A 23,320-nucleotide genomic window follows, 5' to 3' on the forward strand; every position below is an offset into this window, starting at 1 on the left:
AGGGAACGTTCTCTCAGAGCAAGGGGGCTGTAGGACCCAAACAACACTCAGCTGAAAAAAACTGCAGAAAATATGAGGGGATCTCACTCTCACACGTACACATTAATATATACAAAGCCTCTTCTCTCAGGGAAGGGGCAGAGTTAAACTGAATAGGCATGGGTAGTGAAGTCCAAGCATTTACTAATTGCACATACCAGGAATCTCAAATGGAGATGGCTTACACCCAGTGATTTATTTTTCTTAAGAATTAGCACTGGGGATGAAGCATTGGGGAAGAGAGGGAAAGTAATATTGGAACAGAGTGGGTGGATGGCTAGGGAACTGTGGGAGACAGTGATGAATATATTAGTGGACATATTAACTTAAGCATGAATGCATGAATATGGGCACCACTAACCAAACCCAAAAACCCGTTGCTGTCGAGTCAGTTATGACTCAATGACCTTATGGGACAGAGCAGAACTGCTCCGTAGGGTTTCCAAGGAGCGGCTGGTGGGTTCAAACTGCAGACCTTTTGGTTAGCAGCCAAGCTCTTAACCACTACATCACCAGTACTCTACCTAAAGGACAGTGGCTTTGAAACTGCATAAAATAACAACAAAAACAACTAAGTGTTTATTATTATTCAGGTAAAGAGCCCTGGTGGCCTAGTGGTTAAGTGTTCGGCTGTTAACCGAAAGGTCAGTGGTCCTAACCCACCAGCCACTACACAGGAGAAAGATGTGGCAGTCTGCTTCTGTAAATATTACAGCCTTGAAAACCCAATGGGACGGTTCTACTCTGTCCTATAGAGTCGCTGTGAGTCGGAATTAACTAGATGGAAATGGGTTTTATTATCCAGGTAGAATGCTAAGCATTTTGCATTGATTGTCTCATTTATCCATCATAAACATTCAACAAGTTATGTCTTAAAAACACATTTTAGAGATGAGAAGTTAAGGCACAGATGAATTAAGTAGCTTGTTAATAAATGGCAGTTCAGAGGTTAAAACCCTGGCAGCCTAGTTCTAGATGCTGTGCTTTAACAACTGTAGTTAGTGGGTGATGTCTCAAGAGAGTTCTATTTCTTAGGTGAGGTACTGACTAGGGAACTTCCTCCAGCACTTTTGGCTGGACCTTAGTATTGAATAGCAAACCCTCTCAATTATTCAGTCTGCTTGGGTACGATGGAAGGGAATAGGTCCTAGGGGGCTGGATGCTGGTTTACATTTTGTTATGGTCTCCCAGTCCTTTATGTGACCATCATAGATTAAACTGTGTCTTCCAATAAATATATGTCAATTTGGCTAGGCCATAACTCCCAGCATTGTGCAGTTGTCCTCCATTTTGTGATCTGATGTAATTATCCTCTATTTTGTGATATGTTGTAAATCTTAACCTCTATATGTTAATGAGGCAGGATTAGTGTGGAGTGTATTTTGAGTCACAGCCTTCCTTATAAGATGGTGTGACTCAAGTCACACCCTTACTCAAATCACACCCTTGCTTGAGTCACACCTTTTATCTTACAACAGATAAAAGGAGAGAGAGAGAGGTGAGCAGAGAGAGAAGGCACCTCACTACCACCAAGAAAGAAGAGATGGGAGCGAGCATGTCCTTTGGACCTGGAATCTTGTGCTGAGAACCTCCTAGATCCAGGGGAAGACTGATGCCAAGACGTATGGAGATCTCTAAGGAATGCCGGACCCACAGATGTTGAAAGGAGACAAAGACCTTCCTCCAGAGCTGACAGAAAGAGAAAGCCTTCCCCTAGAGCTGGTGCCCTGAATTCGGACTTCTAGCCTCCTAAGTGTGAGAGATAAATTTCTGTTTGTGAAACCCATCCACTTGTAGCATTTCTGTTATAGCAGCACTAAATAACTAAGACAGTAACCCAGACAGACTCCTTGCAGGCACAGAAGTCTGTGATCATGCAATAGCCGGCTCCCATTCTGACGGAAACACATAGGAACCAGACTGTTAACAATTAGACATGAAAGGCTAAAATCAGAAAGCTGTCTTGCTTCTTAAAAGGCCAGACATGCCAGGAAGAGTCCCAGTGTTCCTTCTTCTGAGCTTCCTCAGATGTGGTTAGATTCATAGCGTTTAGTCCATTCTAACTGATAGCTAGCCTAAGTGAGGGCTTTCAACCCCTCAACCAACCAACCAGCCAACCAGCCATCTGCCCCTCCCACTCTACCATTTACTTTGTGCCCACTATGCCTAAGCCATGCTCTGCACACGCCCCCCGACCCAGGGACTGCCAGTCTAGTAAAGACATTACAGTGTCATAGGACCCGAGTCTAGAAAAGATGTTACAGAATCACAGGACCTGAGACAGGAATGATCCATAAAGGCCATCCACTCTAGCTTACTCCCTACTTTAACCCCTCTACAATAGTTCAGGCACGTCTTTGGCCAGTCTCTGCTCTGACTATGAAAGGTTAAAGACGAAAAAAAAAAAAAAAAAAAAAACACACACACACACAAAGCTTTAAAGAAAAGCTCAAGACCATGTAGAAGAGATGTCACAATGGAATGCTTGGCTAATAAGTCACTCTAGGATTACAAGGAAGGAAACAGTTTCAGGCCAGGCTGGTCAGGGCATTTTTCCCTGGGGAAGGCAGAATTTGAGTTGAGGCTCTGCCATAGCTTCTGTCTCGTCTCTAATCTCCTCCCATATCCTGTTAATTTTAACTCAATATTTTTGTTGCTCAAGAACCTACCAGGGCTCCCTGTTGCTAACTATATCAAGTCCCAAGCAAAATATTACGTGGATTAGTAATTTTCAAACAGTTTTAGCAGAAGAATTCTTTAATGAATGAAATCTTAAGCAGAACCCCAATATAGAAAGCAACTGAAAACAGTAAAGTTTTCTTCAGGTAGTTTCAATTTTTTATGGTTGGTGGGAAATATTTCACTTTTTTCTAGCACACCAGATGCACCTCTGTAGACTCCTAGGACTCGGGAACTCAGTTTAAAAACCTCAGGATTAGATGGCTGAAGTCCTTTCCACTCTTAAGCTTTAATAATTATACCTTCTGCCTGGGTTTTGAGGCCTGGTCCATTCCTGCTTAGCCTTATTTCAAACCAAAAAACACCCACCTCTAGTTGGGTCAAACTGTATACTTCTTGCCTCTCCTGTGTTCTTGCTTTTCTCATGATGTATTTTCTAACTGGAATACCATTTTTTTTTCCTGCTGCTTTTTCAAATTCTTCCCCAAATTTCTACAATTCCATCTCTTACATGAAGCTTTCTCCAACCATGTGGTCATCCCTGATTGCTCTCCTCTCTGAATTCCCACTGAACTGAAAGTCAGCACCAAACAGATGAGTACTTAACCTATCTCTAATTATTTCCTGTTCAAAAATTTTGTCTCCTAAGGCGTGGTGAGATTCTTGAAGACATAGCTCATGCCTTCTGTTTCTTTTGAAGAAGGCATGTAGTTATTATTCAAACCCCTATAAATAAGTGATTAGATAAATTATTTGTGTAGCTCCTAGCTTTCTCAGAGCTTCTATGGCAAGTTTTCACACCTCGGTGGTGAGAATAAAGCTCAGTTCCCAGAGTGCTGGCTGCTGTACCTACTTTTCCGGCCTCTTTGCCAGCAAAATTCATCCCTTGTGGGACAGACATACTGTTTGAAGTTTGAAAAGTCAAATGCCAAAAAACAGACGTATTTGTTGGGAGGGTGATGTGCCTTTCTGTACTTTCACTGGAAGCTTTTTAGAAGAAATCCCCTGAACAAGGCAGTCACAACTATCTTTACTTAACTAAGGCATTTACCATCTTCCTTTTCCAAGCTCATTAAACAGCTGCCACAAAGTCAGTTCTGACTCATGGTGACTCCATGTGTGTCAGAGTAGAAGTGTGCTCCACAGGATTTTCAATAGCTGATTTTTCAGAAGTAGTTTGCCAGGTCTTTCTTCTGATGTACCTCTGGGTAGACTTGAACCTCCACCCTTTGGGTTGGCTGCCCAGCACGTTTACCATTTGCATCACCCAGGGACTCCTCTAAACTCATTCACAATCATGAATTAATGGCCTGAAGACAGGGAACCAGAACTAAGCATGCATTTTCTTGTGGGGAAAGGTAGGCCTGATTCCACCTCAAGATGTTGCTTCCCAGCCTTGGTGCTAGATGTGTGAGTGCTTGCCCCACAAGTGGAAATGCAATTATGCCAGGCCTGAAAGAAGCTGAAGTTCCTCATGGCAAAGGGGATTCCAGTGGAAGCACTGGGTACAGTCTTGCTCGCAAGGTTTCCAGACTAGAAGGAAGCTGCTTATAGCAGCAGCAGGTGTATTGTCAAGATGGACGGCCTGGGCAAGGTGAGCTCAGAGAATGTGCTGGGTCTTCCTCATAAAAGTCCCTGATGTTAAGACCCATGGAAAGTACACATGTGTTTGGCCCTTAAACCATCACCTTAGGCTCCATTCTGACCCTGAAAGTGGAGGGAGCTGAGGTTGGGGTTGCTCAAAAGATGTCTCTTCTGGGGATGTGATTTATCAGAGTTTCCTAAACTTTAATCTTTGCACAGCTTTATCAGAATCATCAGGAAAGCTTTTAAAAATGCAGATTCCTAGGCCTCAGCCCAGGTCTACTGTGGCTTATGAGCCTGGAATCTGTATTCTTGATAAGTTCCTCTGGTGATTTAGATATAATTCAGGTTTGGGACCCACAGGTCTGTATTTGCATGCCTGCTTTTATTTGATCCACTGGTTTGTCCCAGAGTGGGTTGGGGGTAGAGGAGAGGAGTGAAGTGTAGCCAAGGGAGCATATTTTTGACTGTTTTTGTAACTCAGAAGAAGCAGCTGTGATTTCATGTGGACTGAAATAGAGAGCCTTGATTTAGATCTTGAAATATCCTGAACACCCGGAGAAGAAAAATCTTCAACCTTCCGGCTCCTTTGGCCTCTTAGTTGCTATTGAGCTGCTTGAGTTGCAGAAGGACAAGCAAGTGTGAGTACTCATAGAATCACAGTTGCTTAGGCCAAAAGGTTTCTCACAGATCCAGGATGGCTAATGCATCCTCACCTCATTCTCCTCCTCATGGCAGACATTGCCGATCAATCATGACACTCTTCCCTGTTGAAACTAGAAAGGCCTTAAAATCCTTGCAGTCAGAGTTGGTACATGGAATGAAACCTTTTACCCTTCTTGCCATTTCTATGAAAAATATCCTAGTCTGATCCTAAATTTTTCTGAGAACTTTGAATGGTAATTATCCATAAGGCACAGTTCAGACAATAGGAGTGATCCATAGTCTTTTTTTGTCTCAACTCTTTCCTTAGTGAACTCAATCACTCCTTTGACTTTAAATGCCACCTGTGACTAACAGCTTCCAACCTTCTCAATATTCTACGTGAATATTTTCACCCTAGAATGCTTCTTACATATATGAGACTTACATACAGACTCAGAGGCTAAGCAAAGTTTAGAGGTCAAGTTGTCAAAATTCTAGTAGATATACAAGAAATGTCTTTGAATGAAAAGTTACTTAAGGACATAACCGTTTCTTATTTCTTTTTTTGATGACTGTCCACTATGCTTAGCACATTGTCTGGTATATAGCAGGAACTTGGTAAATGTCTGTTGATTTTATAGGATACATCTTCCTGCTCATATATGTAACTGTGCTATTCTTTCTCTGTCCTGTTTGCATTTCCAGACTACATCCTCCTATATACAATGCTGGCTACCCCATTCTTTGTCCTTTCCAGACTGGACTGGGTTGGCCCCCAATGAACCATGCCTCCTGGTATTTACATCCTTGTGTTATATCTTTCCTTGGAATATGGGTTGGATCCATAATTTGCTTTAACTAGCAGAATATGGTGGAAGTTATACTGTGCCAGTTCCAGGCCTCATCCTTAAGAAGGCCTAGTAGCTCTCACTTTTGTGTTCTTGGAAGCCCTGGGCTGTCATGTAAAAAGTTTGGCTACTGTGTTGAGAGAAGAGACCATACGGAGAGGTCACGTAAAAAGGGACAGGTCCTAAGAATATATGGGAAGAGAGAGGAGCCTGACCTTTCCAGTGTCCAGCCAAACCCAGCCCTCAGCTAATCTGTCAGCTGAAAGCAGTCACATGGTGATGACTGGCAAGACCAGCAAAGAACCACCCAGCTAAGTCAGCTCAGCTTGCAGAATCATGAGCAAATAAAATGTATTAAGCCACTAAGATTTGGGGTGGTTTGTTACACAGCAATAGATAACTGACACAGGGGTCGTGTGCCTTGACACTATTAACCAATGTTCAAACGACAGTCTTAGAATCTCACCTCCTTTTTTCTAGCTTTACGCTTTGTGCTCTGCTTTGTATAAAGGCCTGACAAATATAATTCCTTTGCTGGCAGTCAATCTGATCAGGGAACAGCAGAGATAATTTAGCTATTTTGTTAATGTACTTGAAGGGAAACCTTTAAGGGCGCGTCTTCCAAGCGTAAGGGCAGAAGCAAGTGGGAAAAGGAGCAGAGGGGATATGGACTAGGGGGAATCCAATGTATGTTGAGGCAACACAGCTCATGGGGTGGCTCAGAAGGGGCAGATGCTCCTATTGAGTTCAGAAGGTAGCATTAAGGGCCTAGGCAGTAGGTTGGCACCGGAAATCAGAGGTCCATGGCTGTCTGGATTGCTTTGGAAACCAGAACATTCTACAAAGATTGTAATAGTAATCCCCACCATGGTGTGCACCTCAGGTTTTGAGTCTAAAATGGAGTGTGTGTGTGTGGGTGAGAGAGAAGGGGTGGGGGAGAGATAGACATAGGGACAAAGAGAAACAGAAAGAGAACCAGAGATAGAAAGATGGAGAGTCTCAGAAAGAAAGAAATCTTCCTGGAGCTAAAAAGTAGATGAATTTTTTTAAAGACGGGTTTTCTTTAACTATTATTTTCATTCTCCTTCAGGACTCTTGTCTTAGCAGCTTAGAAATGTCGACATTAGGGTTTGGAGAGATGGAGAAAAAGGAGGTGGTTTCCTTTCCTGGTCTGCCTAAAGGCTGAAGCTGCTGCTGACATCAAACTTCTGTCCCATCCAGGCCAAATATCAGACATACTGGGGTTCCAAATACAAATTTAAAACAGATGATTTCCATCCATTCTACTGTAAGTAAAGGAACCCTGGTGGTGCAGTGGTTAAATGCTTGGCTGCTAACTTAAAGGTTGATGGCTTGAACCCATGAGCTGCTCCGCAGGAGAAAGATGTGGCAGTCTGCTTCTGTAAAGATTTATAGCCTCGGAAACCCTCTGGGGCAGTTCTACTCTGTCCTATAGGGTCGCTGTCTTAGTTACCTAGTGCTGCTATAACAGAAACACCACAAATGGATGGCTTTAACAAAGAGCAATTTATTCTCTCACAGTCTGGGAGGCTAGAAGTCTGAATTCAGGGCACCAGCTCCAGGGGAAGGCTTTCTCTATCTGTAGGCTCTGAGGAAGGGTCCTTGTAATCAATCTTCCCCTGATCTAGGAGCTTCTCAGTGCAGAGACCCAAGGTCCAAGTGATGCGCTCTCTCCTGGCTCTTCTTTCTTGGTGGCATGAGGTCCCTCTCTTCTCTGCTCGATTCTCTCCTTTATATCTCAAAAGAGATTGACTCAAGATACAACCTAATCCTGTAGACTGAGTCCTGCCTCATAAGCATAACTGCCTCTAATCCTGCCTCATTAACATGACAGAGGTAGGATTTACAATACATAGGAAAATCACTTCAGATCACAAAATGGTGGACAACCACATCATACTGGGAATCATGGCCTAGCCAAGTTGACACACATTTTTAGGGGACACAATTCAATCCATGACAGTCGCTATGAGTCAGAAATGACTCGACGGCAGTGGGGCTACTGTAAGTAACAGAAATAAAAAAGTAAAAAAAGTATAAGTGGAAGTCATCAGGGAAAACCTGTCATATCAGGATGTGATGCTCAGGTGCAAGCTTCTGGTCCCACTGAATGGACGGGGAAGAACCAGCAGGAAGAATGGAATGACTAGTCTGCCACGGTAACATCAGAATGGCCCTCAGAATGTGAGTCTTTGCCTCAGCTTTGAGGAGGACAAGACCAGCTATCTATTGCTGTGGTTCACAGACTTAAATGGAGATTCCTTCTGCCTTGCTGGTCTTCCCTGTGGCCAAGCTCCAGGACAGTAACTAACCCATAAACCAAAAAAAACAAACCCATTGCCGTTGAGTCGATTCCAACTCATAGCAACCCTATAGGACAGACCAGAATTGCCCCATAGAGTTTCCAAGGAGCACCTGGTGGATTCAAACTGCCGACCTTTTGGTTAGCAGTGGTAGCACTTAACCACTACACCACCAGGGTTTCTGACTAACCCACAGTGAGTTTTCTTCAGACCCGCAAAATCTTAAGACACTCCCTGAAACATTGGGAATGGTAAGAAGGTGGAGCATTTTATTAGCAGGATGTTTGGAAAGAGACAAGGATGTTGAAGACTGGGTCAAAGTTTCTCAAGGTTCTTTCCTAAAATACATTGTCTTTGGCTTCAGGGCTCTGACTCACCCCCAGGCCTGGACATTCTATCTTGGGGCTACTATATTCCCAAAGGTGCCTGGGAGACCAGCTCATTCTCCACCTACAGTTTCCACAAGAAATATCTGCTTTAGTTTATTTGTAAGTCAAAGCAATGAACTGTCAGTACATCATCTTTTCCACTTAGGGACACATTCCTCTTGGCTGATACACACCCTTCCCCGAGGGTTCACCTCTGGACTGCCTGTGTGTCTTTGGAAGTTGTGAACTGATTTTGATGATAATTTGAAGAGCCTCTTACATCCTCGTTTACTTAACCTTCTCACATGAATAGCAAGACTTCTCTGCAGGGAATCACGGAATAACTACTGACTCATTAGATAAGCAATGAGCCTTGGAAACAGGAAGCGGGGGAAAAAGAAGGCTCTCTATGCCAATGTCATTCCCTTCTCTTTTCATCCACAGGTAACTCAGCATTGTAGGAAGCAGTCTGGACTTGAAATCAGCAGACCCAGGTTGAAGTCACAGTCCTGCCAGAAACTATGTGACCTGGGACAGTTCTCTTAACCTCTCAGGGCCTCAGTGTCCTCTTCCACAAAATGCAAATAATAATCCTACCCTGCCAACCACACAGGGGTCTTATGAGGTCAGGATAGAATATTGGGATGGGATGGGAAGGCATCTTAAAGAGCCTCTGATGCTCGAATTCCCTCTTATAAAACACTACCAATAAGTCTTGCAACCTATTCTTGAACTCTTTCTGGTATAGGGAACTCACTCCCACAGAAAGTCCAGTGCATAGTGGGATAACTCTGATTTATTTTGAGCTGAAACAGCCTCCTCTGGCATTCCACCAATTGGTTCTTCTCTATGTGGATACACAAAACAAGTCCAGTCTTCTTCTGGAAGAAAGGCTTTCAGATATCTGGAGGTAGTGCTGTGTCCCTGATACTGAGTCTGAGTTTTCTGTCTACTAGGCTAAGCTTTGACTTCCTTCACTACCATGGTTACTGTTCTCCAAAGGTGCTTTAGGTAACTAATGACGCTGAAAGTATCTTGTCCAGAACTGAATGCAGCATTCAAGACAGTCTGAAACGGGGAAGAATGAAGTGGGACAGACCTTCCTTAACCCTGGTGGCATAGTGCTTAAGAGCTATGGCTGCTAACCAAAAGGTCAGCAGTTTGAATCCACCAGGCACTCCTTGGAAACCCTATTTGGGGTAGTTCTGTTCTCTCCTATAGGCTCTCTATGAGTCGGAATCGACTCCACCGCAATGGGTTTTTTTTTTTTTTACTTCTATTAATAGAGCTGACCCTTGAGTTAGCTTCTTTGGTGGTCACATCTTAACAGCAGCACTTCTTGCATAATCTCAGCTTCAAACACCTCACTCTCTGATCACCACCTCTTTTTTTTTCCAGCTCCTTCCATCTAGTACCCAACTCAACAATGCTAAGACCTCACCAGGAGTTACTGTCCATCAATTTACCACTTTTCCACTGTCTTTTACCCCTCCCCTCCACCATGTCCTCATTTCCCTTCTTACTCAGTGTAGACTTCATGACACATCATTGTAATCACTCCCTGGAATGTACTCTCAACTCCTTTTTTCCTTTGTTGTACTCGCCCAGCAAAATCCCAACTCTGATTAAATTCTATTCTCTGCTTCTTCTTTCCTTGTATTCAGACACTAAAACCTGGCTACAGAAAAACTCAGAAATAAGTTAACTGATCTAATTTAAATTTATGACCAGTATCTTCACAAGTGGGCCCTTAGAGCTGCCCAGCAATCATACTGTAGTCCCCTAATCCAGTGGTTCTCTCACTCTCCTAGATAACGAGGTCATACTTCCTCTATCCCTGAACCTCCATCATCCCTTCCCCATCTTCACTCTCAGCTGATGACCTATCTTCAATCAGAAGGGAACTCCCATATGCTCCCACCACCACATCTACCCACTGCCTGCATCTTTGTCCAGTATTCTGCCTTCCCTGTCACTGTGGATGATCTTCTGTGCACCTATCTAAGACTAAGCTCTCCAGCTGTGCACTAGACCCTTGCTCCTCTTGCTTACTCTATCATTAATTTCCCTTTTCTACAGCAGCAGTCCTATCAGTATACAACCACAATATTATTTTCTTTCTTCTTAAAAACAAAAATAAAAACTCAACAATAACAAAGCCCTCTCTTCTTATTCCCAGATAAGGAAACCAAGACTCAGAAAAGTTCAGCAACCTGCCCAAGGTCACCCAAACTCACTCCTGTCGAGTTGATTCCGACTCTTAGTGACCCCATAGGGTTTCCAAGCCTGTAAATCTCTACAAAAGCAGATTGCCATATTTTTTCCGACGGAGCCACTGGTGGTTTCGAACCGCCAACCTTTTGATTAGCAGTCGAGTGCCTTAACCACTGCGCCACCAGGGCTCCTTCCCAAGGCCACAGACCTGGAAAAGAGTGGAGTTAGGAGTCAAACCCAGTCTACCCACTCCAAAAGCCAACACAAATTAGACTTCACGTGCTGCTGTAACCAGAGCAGTTCTTTTTCCAGCCCACTGCTCTGGTTCAGGAGCCCTGGTGGCACAGTGGTAAACAGCCTGGCTGCTAACCAAAAGGTTGGCAGTTCAAATCCACCAGCCACTCCTTGGAAACCCCATGGGGCAGTTCTACTCTGTCATATAGGGTCGCTATGAGTTGGAATTGACTCGACAGCAACAGGTTTTTTGTTTGCTCTGGTTCAAGTGGTTGAGCTCTGGCAAGGGAGTACTTTGTCAACGATGGGCAGGCCAGCTCTGCCATAACCTGCTAGAGCACTCTCGTGACAGAAAGAGTGACTAGAGGTTTTCAAGTGAGAAGGGAAACTGTCTGGCCTACAGAGGCCCGCTGAGCTGCTGAAACTCCTAGACTGGCTTGAAGCCCAGCAGCATGCCAGCTACAGCAGGGTGAGGGGTGGCCATAATGGGCAGATGGGGCAGGTGAAGGGGGCCGCCAATTTCGCATACCCCAAGTGCAGAGATGACACCTCATAAATCCTACGGGCCCAGACCCTGCGTGGACTGCTATGGTGGCTCATTAACACTGCCTGGTACTCACTTAGAGGTAAAAAGTGACAACCAATGTGGCAAGCTGCCTTCCAAAGCCATTTTGTCAGAAAGGCACCCTTACCCTCCACCATCTCGCAACATTCTTATTCATGCTGAGAACCCAGAACAGCTCAGTTCAAGGAGGTTTTCCAGATACTTAACCTCTAGACTTCAGAGCCTTCAGCCATCAACTGGTCTCCACTCCCAAAGATTCTCCCAGAGAAGGAGTCCATTTGGCTTTGAGTTTTCCAAGTACACGGGGTCAAGTCTGAATTTTCAGACCACCCTGAAAAGCATGCATCTACTGCCTCTTGTTTGTGTATCTGTCAAAACAATGTTGATTTTAGAACTGACCCGACAGCAACGGGTTTCGTTTTTGGTTCGGTATCTCTTTAATAGTCCTCTTTTAAAAGGAACAGACTGACCTACTTACTTGTCTGTTACAGCCTTCATGAACTCATCCAGCAGTTCATCGTAATCCTTCCCACGCACGCGCTGGTGTTTCAGGCCAATGTACAGAGGGTCTCTGAGCAGCTCCTGGAACAGACAAGTTCCACTTACTGAGTCTACTCCCCAGGGTTTTCTGCTTTTTTGCCCGTAGCATCTTCCAGTACAGTTTCCTCAAGTGTCCTGTTTTGTTTTTCATTTTTTTTTTGGGAAGGCCCAGAGGGTAGGAGGGGAGGAGTGAATAGGAAGCTGGCTGGGGCCCTAAGGGTCAGCTCTGGAAGGATCTGGAGGCTAAGCCACTTGTCTGAGTGTGGACGCCTACATAGGCCACCAGTTTAGGAACCAAGGATATTTTGAACCAGGCATGCATCAGACACAGCCTTCCACCCTTCTGGCTGCAGACTCTGGGTTCATTTCAGGCTTTCTCAACAGCAGCAATATTGACATTTTGACCCAGATGAGTCTTTGATGTGGGGGGACTGTTCTATGCAAACTGGGATTTTACCCTCATCCACGGCCTCTACCCACTAGAAGCCAGTAGCACCTCCCCCCACAGTCGTGACAATAAAAAAGTCCCTGGTCATTGTGAAATGTCCCTGGGAGCAAAACTGTTTCCAGTTATGAACCACTGTAGCAGACTTTAGTCAACATCTGGATTGAAGTATTGAGTCTCGCCCAAAGATGCAGATCTGGACTCAAATTAGAAAACATTACATTCATTCACTCATCAAAATCTTACTGAATACCTACCACGTGCCTGGCACCATGCTAGGCCCTGATACAAAGATAGAATGATGACACAACCAGAAATTTCAGTTCAAGAAAGATGCCCACACTAATGCCTACACTATGTTAATTGACCCTCCACCCTACCTCTTGCAGCTCTTTCTGTCACAGCATTCACACGCTGTTTGGTTATCTTGTGTGTCTGCACTGGTCTGAATGACTACTCCCACTGGCAGAAGTCCCACCTCTTCTAACCCACCCCTCCACATACCCCTACACAGAATCGCTGGACCAGTCATGTAACACTTACCACCCACTACTGCTGACACTCGGCCCAGTGAGGGATATGTAGATGAGAAAGAAATGGTTGCTGCTTTTAAGGTGCTCACAATCTATTTTGGGTGGCAGATGATTAAACAACCAACTACTACAGGGTAGAGTGACAGTGCTCTGGGAAAAAAAGTGTGGAGCAAGGAAGCTCAGAGAAGCGGTGAAGCTATTTCTATTGGGGGCTGCTGGAGGTTGCATAATGAAATAAATGGTTAGCCAGTAAAAGAAATGAGCAGATTTTGACAGGTGCAGAAGGTGAGCTGGGCACTCAAGTCTGAGGAGTTGGCGGAAAAAGTACATGCTATGTTTAGGAAATGGAGTAATTCCATGTGCTAGAGTCTCAAGGAATTATCTATTTTTGTGTCTAACCATTACAATATGAGCTCCTTGAGGACAAGGTTTTGTGTTATTTTCATTCCACAAGAGCTGCTGGTGCAGGACAATGATAAAAGTGCCACAGGCTCTGCCCTCAAGGGGCTTAGAGTCAAGTCTCACCTCCAGCACTCACTAGCTGTGTGACCTTCTTCTCATCTGTCAAATGGGGATGTAATACCAGCTGTGCTGGGTGACTGCGATGATTAAATGAAATAATATGTGAAAAAGCTTCACGAATTATAACATATGCTATAAAATCATGGTAGCAGCTTTCATTTTCCTAGTGCTTCCTATGTGCCAAGTACTGTTCTAAGTGTTTAGCCCTGGGGTGTAGTGGTTAAGAGTTCTGGCTGCTAACCAGAAGTTCGACAGTTTGAATCCACCAGCAGCTGCTCCTTGGAAACCCTACAGAGCAGTTCCACTCTGTCCTATAGACTATGAGTCGGAATCGACTCCACGGCAAGGGTTTTTTTTTTTTTTTTTTTGGTATGAAGTTGCAGCAGCCATGCCGGTGAGCGGCTCAGAACTCCCTGAAGAGAACCTGCTGAAGGGAGGGTAGCTAGTGAACAGCCTTCAGACGCCACCTTCATGGGCTGCTCCCAGCCAATAACTGAGCATGGCAGGAGTGCTAGGGCAGGCCATTCCCACCTAACAGAGACTCCTCTAGGCCATCTTTGCTTCGGGATGTGCCACTGGCCTGGCAGACATTCCCAGGGCTAATGTTCAGTCAGAACTCTTCCTACTCAATCCTCCCTCCTCCTTCTCTCTTTCCATAGGTGTCAGAACTGCATTATGGTCTGAAAGACCCACCCACTCCAACTACTTCTGCTCCCTCCCCTTTATCCTTCACAGGCATTTCCTCCAATGAATCTCTGCTTCTCAGAGGACCTGAGCTGAGGCAGACTCTATTATTTTCCCCCATTTCACAAATGAGGCAACAAGACACAGAGAAGTTAAGCAACCTGCCCCATACCATGTGCTAGTAAGTGGTAGAGCCAGGATTCAAATCTAGTTTCTGGCTCCAGAGTCCATGATCCTATCCACCACGCCATTCTGTTTAGGTGGCTCTTCTACACAACAAGAATTGACTTATTATTTTTAAAGACTTGGCTCTAGGTCCATTCTGCCTTGATATCACTGTAGGAGTTGGCTGGGAGGAGACAGAAAAGAACAGGAAGTATCTACCTTCCCAACACCCTCTCCTCCAACAACTTGGGTCCACATAATCTGTCAGATGTGGGTTTAGCACTTTCTTAAAGGTACCACACGGCAAGATTTAGAAAGAAAGTGGGCCCTAATTTCCTTTCTCACTCTCCTCACCCCCCTGGATTGTATATCCTTGAAATTGTTTAGGATTCTTCCCCAGTGGTTGTGTGTGTAGGGTGTGTGTATAGGAGGGAAGCGGGGCTAAAGGATGAGAGTGCCTACCCTTCCACATGCCACCTTCAAAGGGACGATCTGAAAGCCAGCTGGAGGCAACAAACATCCAGCCAAGGAGGAGTGATAGAGTAAATGACAGAATAACAACCTGATGGACAGGTAATCATTAACGTGGATGGTTTTTCAGACTGTGCAGCCTCCTGTACAAACTGTGAGATGACTTTAAGTGAAAAAAGCAGGATATAAAATTGCACAGATATCATAATTACAATATCTGAAACAGACACACACACACCCTGGAAAGGCAAACACGAAAGTGATAAAAATAGTATAGCCCTTGGCCTTTGCAGAAAATATTCACTTTTTCCCCCCAATTCTTACAGAGATTAAGAGGTTCCATCCCATCCAATCCATTGCCACTGAGTTGATTCCAACTCATAGCGACCCTATAGGACAGAGTAGAACTGCCCCATAGGGTTTCCAAGGGGCGGCCGGTGGATTCGAACTGCCAGTGTTTAGGTGAGCAGCCAGAACTCTTAACCACTGTCCTATGGTGAGTTATAATTTCTAATGCCAACTCAATGATTTGAATTGCCAGGCCTATCAGGCAGCACACAGTGAGTTCCTCAGGACTGCCTATGCTGTTTTTGAGGCAAGTCGTATTCTCTAGCAGTACTGAAAAATCCTGAGATTTTCCAAAAATCAACTATAATGTGGTACTGTTGAAATATAAGAATGACTATAAAAAACTTTAAAAAGTCCTTATATTTTAAAAAAGTCCTTGTATTTTACTTTTATAATAAAATGTTGTATGCCTTAAATACTTAAAAACTAAGAATATGCACAAAAAAATCAGAAAGAAAGTTTCTACATGGAGTTGACGCTAAAAAATAACTTCTTCTATTTGCATAGAGCTTTCAAGGAATTCACTCATTTGTCCTTCTAATAGTCTTTAGTATTCTCGTCTCTGTTTTACAGATAAGAACATTGGTGTTCAAAGGTTTAAATAAGCTGCCCAAGCTCACACAGCCAGAAACTGGCTAAGCTGAAATTAAAGCCTTGCTTTGACTGGGTTTCACATCAGTTCCCTCTCCACCTCATCACTTGATGTTGTAGGCACCATGGGAGCCAAGGGTTAGCTCCTTGACCTCTGCCTGGCCCTCACAGGAGAGTTTAACTGCGGCTGGGACATACTTATACTAAAAAATGACTCATCTCATAGTTTACCTGAAATCAAATTTACCTGGGCATCCTATATTTTGATTTGCTAAATCTGGCAACTGTATCAGCAGGAGCAGAAGAAACTTAAAGTTGGGAGGCAGCGTACTACAGAGGAAAGGGCACGGCCTGACCTGGTGACCATGGTCAGGATGCACCTCGCTGAGCCTGTACCTTCTGTATGGCCCAGCTTTGGAATCAGAAAGGACTTTGGGCTTTGTAATTGGACAAACAAGGATTTGAATTCAGGCTCTGTCACTTTACTAGTTCTGAGACTTTGGGCAAAGTATTTAACTTCTCTCTGCTTCATTTTTCTTCTCTGTCAAATTGAGAAAATAATGATCTCATAATGCAAGCTCTTTCAGGAAAGGGTTTGCTCTGTATTCATCTTTGTCTCCCCAGTGATTTGTACAGTGCTGACATGTTATGCCCCTAAGAAGCATTTATTGATGTGAGTTGCATGAGTCATGGGACTGGGCTAAGGAGATGCAGAATTCAGAACTATGGAGTTCTTAGAAATCACTTGGTTCAATTTGCGGCCCAAGGGCACACAGCAAATTGGTAGGAGCAACAGTAGGGAAATCATGGCTTCCCACAGACTGAGATCATCTCCAGGGTAGAGACCAGGCTTATTCACCTCCCAGCCCTCCTATCAAGCAGAGTGCCTGGCACTTAAATATTACCTGAATGACTAAATCTTTCCCACTGTTACATAGTTTCTAAGTTCCCTTTGGAACTAAATAAGTCTATGACTATAATTTTAGGCTAAGACATTTATCCAAAGCAGGTGAACCAGAACTTTTTCCTATGCTGTGGGCGTTAGAGAGCTGAATATACCCTCTCTGGCTGTTTGCCCAGCTCTGCCTTCCTAAGGTTTTTCTTAGAGACAAAATGTCATGGAAAACAAAATGGTTTCCTCCTCTTCATTTGCCATATCACTGTACATTGGATTTAAGCTTGGAGACAGATGAACTCTCTGGCCTGGAAAAATATTTATCTTGTGTAGCAACAAGCACACCAAGATCTTACTCAGAGAGCATCTGGGGGTCTGGGGATGTCATGGGATAGAATTCAAGCTGTGGACACAGAGCACTTCCCCATCTGAGGTGGCATGTAATACCTACACTCATTTTTTTGGAAACTCAATCAAGCCCAGGGGTAAGTCAAGCCCACGTGTACAGAAAGTGAGTGCTTCAGAAGGCACCATTTAGAGAATGCTGAATACTTATTAGTTGAAGTAATGATAATCTTAGAAGATGAAAGTAAACCTTCAATACCCAGCTCCGTCATTGTGACAGATCTCATGTTCCCTCAGCAATCCATTAACACCCCCAGGGGACGTGTACCAGGCTCAGCTGATAACCTATTTCCGTGTTTGTCTCCCCAAGCAGACATGACACTCCTCCCCCATCATTAATTGGGTCCACAAAAACTTTCACCACAGCATCTCATTGTGATGTGAATTCATAGAGGCTCGAGGCTTCTGCCAGGAGAAGACCTCTAAGGCTCAGGAGAGCCATGTTAAGGACAAGCTCTTGAGGTTGCCCCACAGAACCATTATCACAGAATGGGAAGAACACTGGGCCTTGAGTCAATCCTTGGGAAAGCCACTTCCCCTCTGGAGGCTCTCTTTTCCTGTGTAAATGAGGGTGTTGAACTAGATAGTATTTCAGGTCCCTTCCAGCTCAGACAGAAGGATCCCTGGTACGCAATGGTTAAATACTCTGCTGCTAACCAAAAGGTCAGCAGTTAGAACCCATCAGCCGCTCCGCAGGAGAAAAGACCAGTTGATCTGCTCCCATAAAGATTACAGCCTAGGAAACCCTATGGGGCAGTTCTACTGTGTCATATAGGGTCACTATGAGTCAGAATCAACTAGATGTCATACAACATCAACAATCAGCTTGGACAGTCTGTGACTCTGTCTGGCTGCACGTGGATAAAACAAAATGCACAAACCAATTCACTCACAGCCATGATAGAGGGCTGAGAGCATGCTTGCTCTCCACATACCTTCCCCTGCCCCCTTGGTTCAGGAACTTAATCATGGATGTCTCTTCTTCATGGAATCACTGCCCCACATATTTATTTTTCCAAACCTCCTTGGTGTTGGCAGGTGAAAGTGACTCAGAGTTTTAGAGCTATAGACAGCAGATGTTTTCCTTCAACAGGAAACCTGGAGGGGTGTTTTCTTCAACTCTGATTAAAGCTCCTGTTACCTCAGGAGTTTTTATAGAGACATGTACACAGATGGTCTAGTTATTCTGACACTAAAAACCCTGACAACAGCACCCTCTCTGCACTGACATGTGAAATGAAAATTGCAAGGCCGAGTCTCTCTCTTCTATAGCTCTAGCTTGCAATGAGCAATGGATGTGCCCCAAGACTTTTGGGCAAACAGATCTTGCAAACTGATTAATTTGTTTTAATTGTAGTGTGTGAGATCACACGGTGAATCTATTTGGAAAGAGATAAATCACCATCTTCCTAATGTTGGCCACTTTACAACTCTGGATTTATGTGAGCTGGATTTCTTGAAGTAGGTCTGGAGGGGGCTGAGCTTTCTCAGAAGTGGGAAGATGGTGTAAACAGCATCAATAAAACCCAAGCCAGTTGCTGTTGAGTCAATTCTGACTCATGGTGACCCCATGTGTGTCCGAGTAGAATTGTGCTGTACAGATTTTCAGTGGCTCATTTTTTGGAAGTAGATTGCCAGATCTTTCTTCTTAGGCACCTCTGTGTGGACTTGAACCTTCCATTTAGTAGCTGAGCATTAACCGTTTGCACCACAAAGGCATCAACACACTCTGACTTTTTATTGAGTGTCTATGGGACCTTGATTGTGTGAAACTCACACTTTCTCAGCCTTGATTACAGTCTCCAACACAAACCCCTGTCCCCCTTGGAGCAGTGCGTCACGTTGAACCAAAGCAGCTATGGAGTCAGACACTTGGGTTCAAATCCCAGCTCTGACACTTAGACCTGAGGTAAGGAGTTTAACAAGCTTCAGCTTCAGTTTTCTCATTTATAAAACGGGGGGAACAAGATCTCATACAGCTGTTGTGAGAATTAAATGAGATAAAATATATAAAGGCCTATCACTGTGCTTGGCACATTGCTGGCTCCATAAATGGCAGCTGGTATTGTTCTTACTGGACTCAGGGAGAGCTGCTTTCTCTCACCCCCGTGGTGTGGCCAGGCCAGGTCTGGGCTGTGTTCTGTCTTCTCAGCTAAGGGATACTCTCCAGTCCTGCCCTGTGGAGGAGCTGCTTTGACAGGAGAGAGCAGGCCCAGGAGAGAGACGGGGTTCCAGAGACCTAAAGCCCCAGGGGGAGAAGCAGACATCTTGTGTAGATATAACACATTAGCCATTAAAATGATAAATTAGGTGATAATGTTGAAACACTGACAACTAGACTATGCTACCCAGGCGTGGCTCTAATTTATCTCCCTCACACCTAGCAGAGTATCTGTCACCTAGTAAATACTCAATAAACGTTGTTAAATAAATGAATAGAAAGTGTTCATAAAATAATTTTAATCGAAATAAATTGGTAACAAAATTATGGCCACATTATGATTACAACTAGGTAACAGCTACATTTATGTGTATGCATAGATAAATATTGGAAGGGAGCACAAATGTAGCATTGAAGCACAATCTAATTTCCTTTTTCTTGTAAAAATTTGAATGTTTTAAAGTTACTTTAGTAATAAAAATTCTAAAAGTCAAGAAAATATCTTCACTTACAAAGCAACAGAAATCCAGGCAAGAGGTGTGGTGTGGAGAGAGAACAAGTGTACATTAGAATCCCAGCTCTGCTACTTCTAGAAATATCTTCTTAAACCAGTTACTGTGGGGTTGCTTCCAACTCATGGTGGCTCTATGTGTGTCAGAGTAGAACTGTGCTCCATAGGGCTTTCAATGGCTGATTTTTCAGAAGTAGATTGCCAGACCTTTCTTTCGAGGTACCTCTGGGTAGACTCAAACCTCCAACCTTTTGGTTAGCAGTGGGTTAACCATTTGCACCATCCAGGGACTATAACAAGGCCCCATGTAAGCGCCCCTCCCTCATCCCAGCTGCCCCTTCTGGAGAGCTCCTGGCTTAGGCTGTGTGTTACCTTGTTGTTGGTGCCGACGTCCAGCAGGACAGGGAGGCACTGCTGCGGGTTCACCCCCCCACACGCGGTGTAAAGGGCCAGCTTTCCCACGGGGATGCCCATACCGTAGCAGCCCAGGTCTCCCAAGCCCAGTATGCGTTCTCCGTCAGTCACCACCACAGCCTGAAAAACACAGCAGGGGCACCATTAGTCGGGGACAGTGCTTTGTGTGACAAAATGCTTATTTTAACAGCCTTAGCACATGAGGCTTGATAACTGAGTGCCCACTGACTTTGCTGGGGGATGTAGCATCTTGTCTGGGATAAGGTCAAAGGACTCATTCAGCTGCAGGTGGCCAGTCCTCTTCCACCCACCTCCTCTTTCTAGCAGGCTGGTGGGAAACCCCACTGAGAAGAGATGACAAAAAGACACCTTCCCTGCATTCTGAGGCTGGGTGTGGGGCTCCTGACAGCTAGAGGGAAACCACATCTAGTCACTCTCCCTCAAAGAAACTAAGCAGACACTCTCAGCTTGAGATTTGGGGTAGAGGCCAGGGGGTGGGGGTAGAGGGAGAAATAGGACATAACGAAAGGAGATAAAAGAAAGTGTTCCTGCTATTCCTACAGCCCCAGGGTTTTAGAGACCAGTGTTAAGTGCTCTCTGGTCTGCTCCTGGGATATAGTAAATCCAATTTCCAAAGAACAAGAGCTCCTTCTGACATTTGCTGTGGTCACTATTTTACCTGAAATTAAGAAGGTTCTCAAACTGTAGTGGGGTTACCATTTATGTTTTGGCAAATAATTGTTTGTTGCAATTGGTGGTGATGATGATGGATAGTCATTCATTTAATAAATGTCTTAGTTATGTAGTGCTGCTATAACAGAAATACCGTAAGTGAATGGCTTTAACAAAGAGAAATTTATTCCCTCACAGTTTAGGAGGCTAGAAGTCCAAATTTAGGGTGCCAGCTCTAGGGGAAGGCTTTCTCTCTCTGTCGGCTCTGGGGGAACGTCCTTGTCATCAATCTTCCCCTGGTCTAGGAGCTTCTTGGTGCAGGACCCAGGGTCCAAAGGATGCGCTCTGCTCCTGGTGCTGCTTTCTTGGTGGTATGAGATCCCCGTGTCTCTCAGCCTCCTTCTCTCTTTTATATCTCAAAACAGATTGACTCAAGATACAATATAATCTTATAGATTGAGTCCTGCTTCATTAACATAACTGCTTCTAATCCTGCCTCATTAACATCATAGAGGCAGGATTTACAACACATAGGAAAATCACATCAGATGACAAAATGGTGGATGATCACAATAAATATTTATCAAGCACCTACTTTGTATAAGACACTGTGCCATATCCTAGGGGAAGGAGCTTCAGTTTGCTCATGTGTAAAAACAAATATGCATGATTCATTCCTTAGCCTTAAGGAACTAATAGGCTAAAAGGAGAGAACAAGTATGTTAATAATTATGATTCTGGGAGGAAAGTGTGAGTATGGCAGAGCAACACAAAGGACAGCAGAGATTGAGAGAAAGGAGAGGTACTTCCTGTACTGGGTTTAGGTAACTCTTCATGGATGAAGGGACACACCTGCCAGACCTTGAAAATGGATAGAGTTTGGACAAGTGGAGATTATGGGAATCAAAAGGCATTTGATACAAAAGGAAAGTAGGAATGAGGAGAGAGGTGTGGTGGGGGGGCATGCAGGATGTGTCCAGGGAACAAGGAGGAGCAGGTTACACTAAAGAAAAAAATGGAAAAGCAGGCAGGAGTCAAGACTGTGAAGGGTCTTGAATGTTGGGCCAAGGAGAATCCCTGAGTCTGACAGTGAAACAAATCATTTATAGGTCAGTGTTAGGGAAAATCAACCCAATCTACTAGCCATCATTGGTTCCCTCCATCTCTAAGTGGAAGTAAGTTTACAGGATCACCCATCCCTCCACTGGAACTAGGCTTTGGGTCAGGACTAGTTCTGAGCTATGGTGCCCATGGGTTCAGTTCAACTCATGTGGATACAGTGCTGGACACTGGGGATAAAGAAATGAAGACCCAGTCTTGCCCTGAAAGAGTTTATGACCCAGTACCCAAAAGGTCCATGGCGTCTTCTTACTACTATTCTCTACCTCCCCAAGAGTGAGAGCACACATGGGCTGGTGCCTTTTAGCAGAAACAAGTGTAAACAACCCTCCACTACTAAAAAGGGGGCTCAGGAGAGTGCCACAAACCCATGAAGAACATGCTATTTATGCTGTTTCCCCTTAGATTGGTCTGTTGTCTCATTTCATCTGATCCTCACCCCAGCCTGGGCAGGTAGGCAGGTCAGAGATTGTTATCAGTGTTTTTAAAAATGACCAAGCTGAAGCACCAAGACCTTACTATTCTACACATATTTGTTAAGTCTCAGCCACATGCCAGGCCCTGGGCTGTTATCTTAGAGAGATTAGATGACCTACCAAGGTCACCCTGCTTGTTTATATGGCAGATCGGGATTCCAACCAGGCTTTGGACTCCTGGGTCAGGGCTTCTTTTACCACCCCATTCAGCTGGGTGAAAGCACATGTACTCTTGGAAAATTCTGCCCTGCCCAGGCGCCACCCTCTCCACAGCCTGCCTCTGACCTCCTGTTGGCAGTTCTTCCTACTGGAGCCTGTGTCCACATGCTGCTCCTGTTGTCCAAACTCTGGGCATTTCTCTACCATCTCTCCTCATCAAAGCTTCCTTATTGTGGTTCCCATTCTCTCAGCATCCTTCTCTCTGCTGAGGGACAGTGAGTGACACGGAGTTAAACAGAAGAATCAGCTGCTCCAAGGTGTTACCCCTATAACTCTGTGGCCTTTTAAGATGGCAATGAGGCTCTGTAGTGCTTCCTCCCAGCCTGGAAATGGCCAAATGCACTCTACTGCATGTCCAACTCCCCTGAGAGAAGTTCTGCCAACTTTATTTGCAATGTCTCACCTCCATCGATCATCCATTCTCAATCCTACTGTGCTTATACCTGAGTTAATGCACTAGCTTCACAACCAGACTACTTGCCTCTCATTTTTCTTCCTGCCAAGCTTTCCTACCAACCAATGTCAGATACATTTTTTCAAAAGCAATTTCATTATGCCACTTCCAGGCTCAAAAACTCTCGGTAGCTTCTCCCCGAATAAGTAAAGCACTACTGAAGAAGAAGAATAAAGTTGGAGGACTCACACTACC

At 44.5% G+C, this 23,320-nt stretch overlaps 1 protein-coding gene across 2 annotated transcripts in view; it reads right to left on the bottom strand.

The window, feature by feature from the left end:
- ME3 (malic enzyme 3) overlaps positions 1-23,320 on the bottom strand; it is a 244,626-nt gene that overhangs the window by 46,249 nt on the left and 175,057 nt on the right. For both annotated transcript variants that reach the window (XM_023739802.1, XM_004385527.2), the window contains 2 exons: positions 20,144-20,305; positions 11,979-12,082 (listed from right to left, as the gene is read on the bottom strand). In XM_023739802.1, the coding sequence (XP_023595570.1) occupies positions 11,979-12,082; positions 20,144-20,305 (266 nt within the window). The remainder of the gene's footprint in view (positions 1-11,978; positions 12,083-20,143; positions 20,306-23,320) is intronic.

The sequence above is a fragment of the Trichechus manatus genome, unplaced genomic scaffold, assembly GCF_000243295.1.
Source record: "Trichechus manatus latirostris isolate Lorelei unplaced genomic scaffold, TriManLat1.0 scaffold00140, whole genome shotgun sequence".
Lineage (NCBI taxonomy): Eukaryota > Metazoa > Chordata > Mammalia > Sirenia > Trichechidae > Trichechus > Trichechus manatus.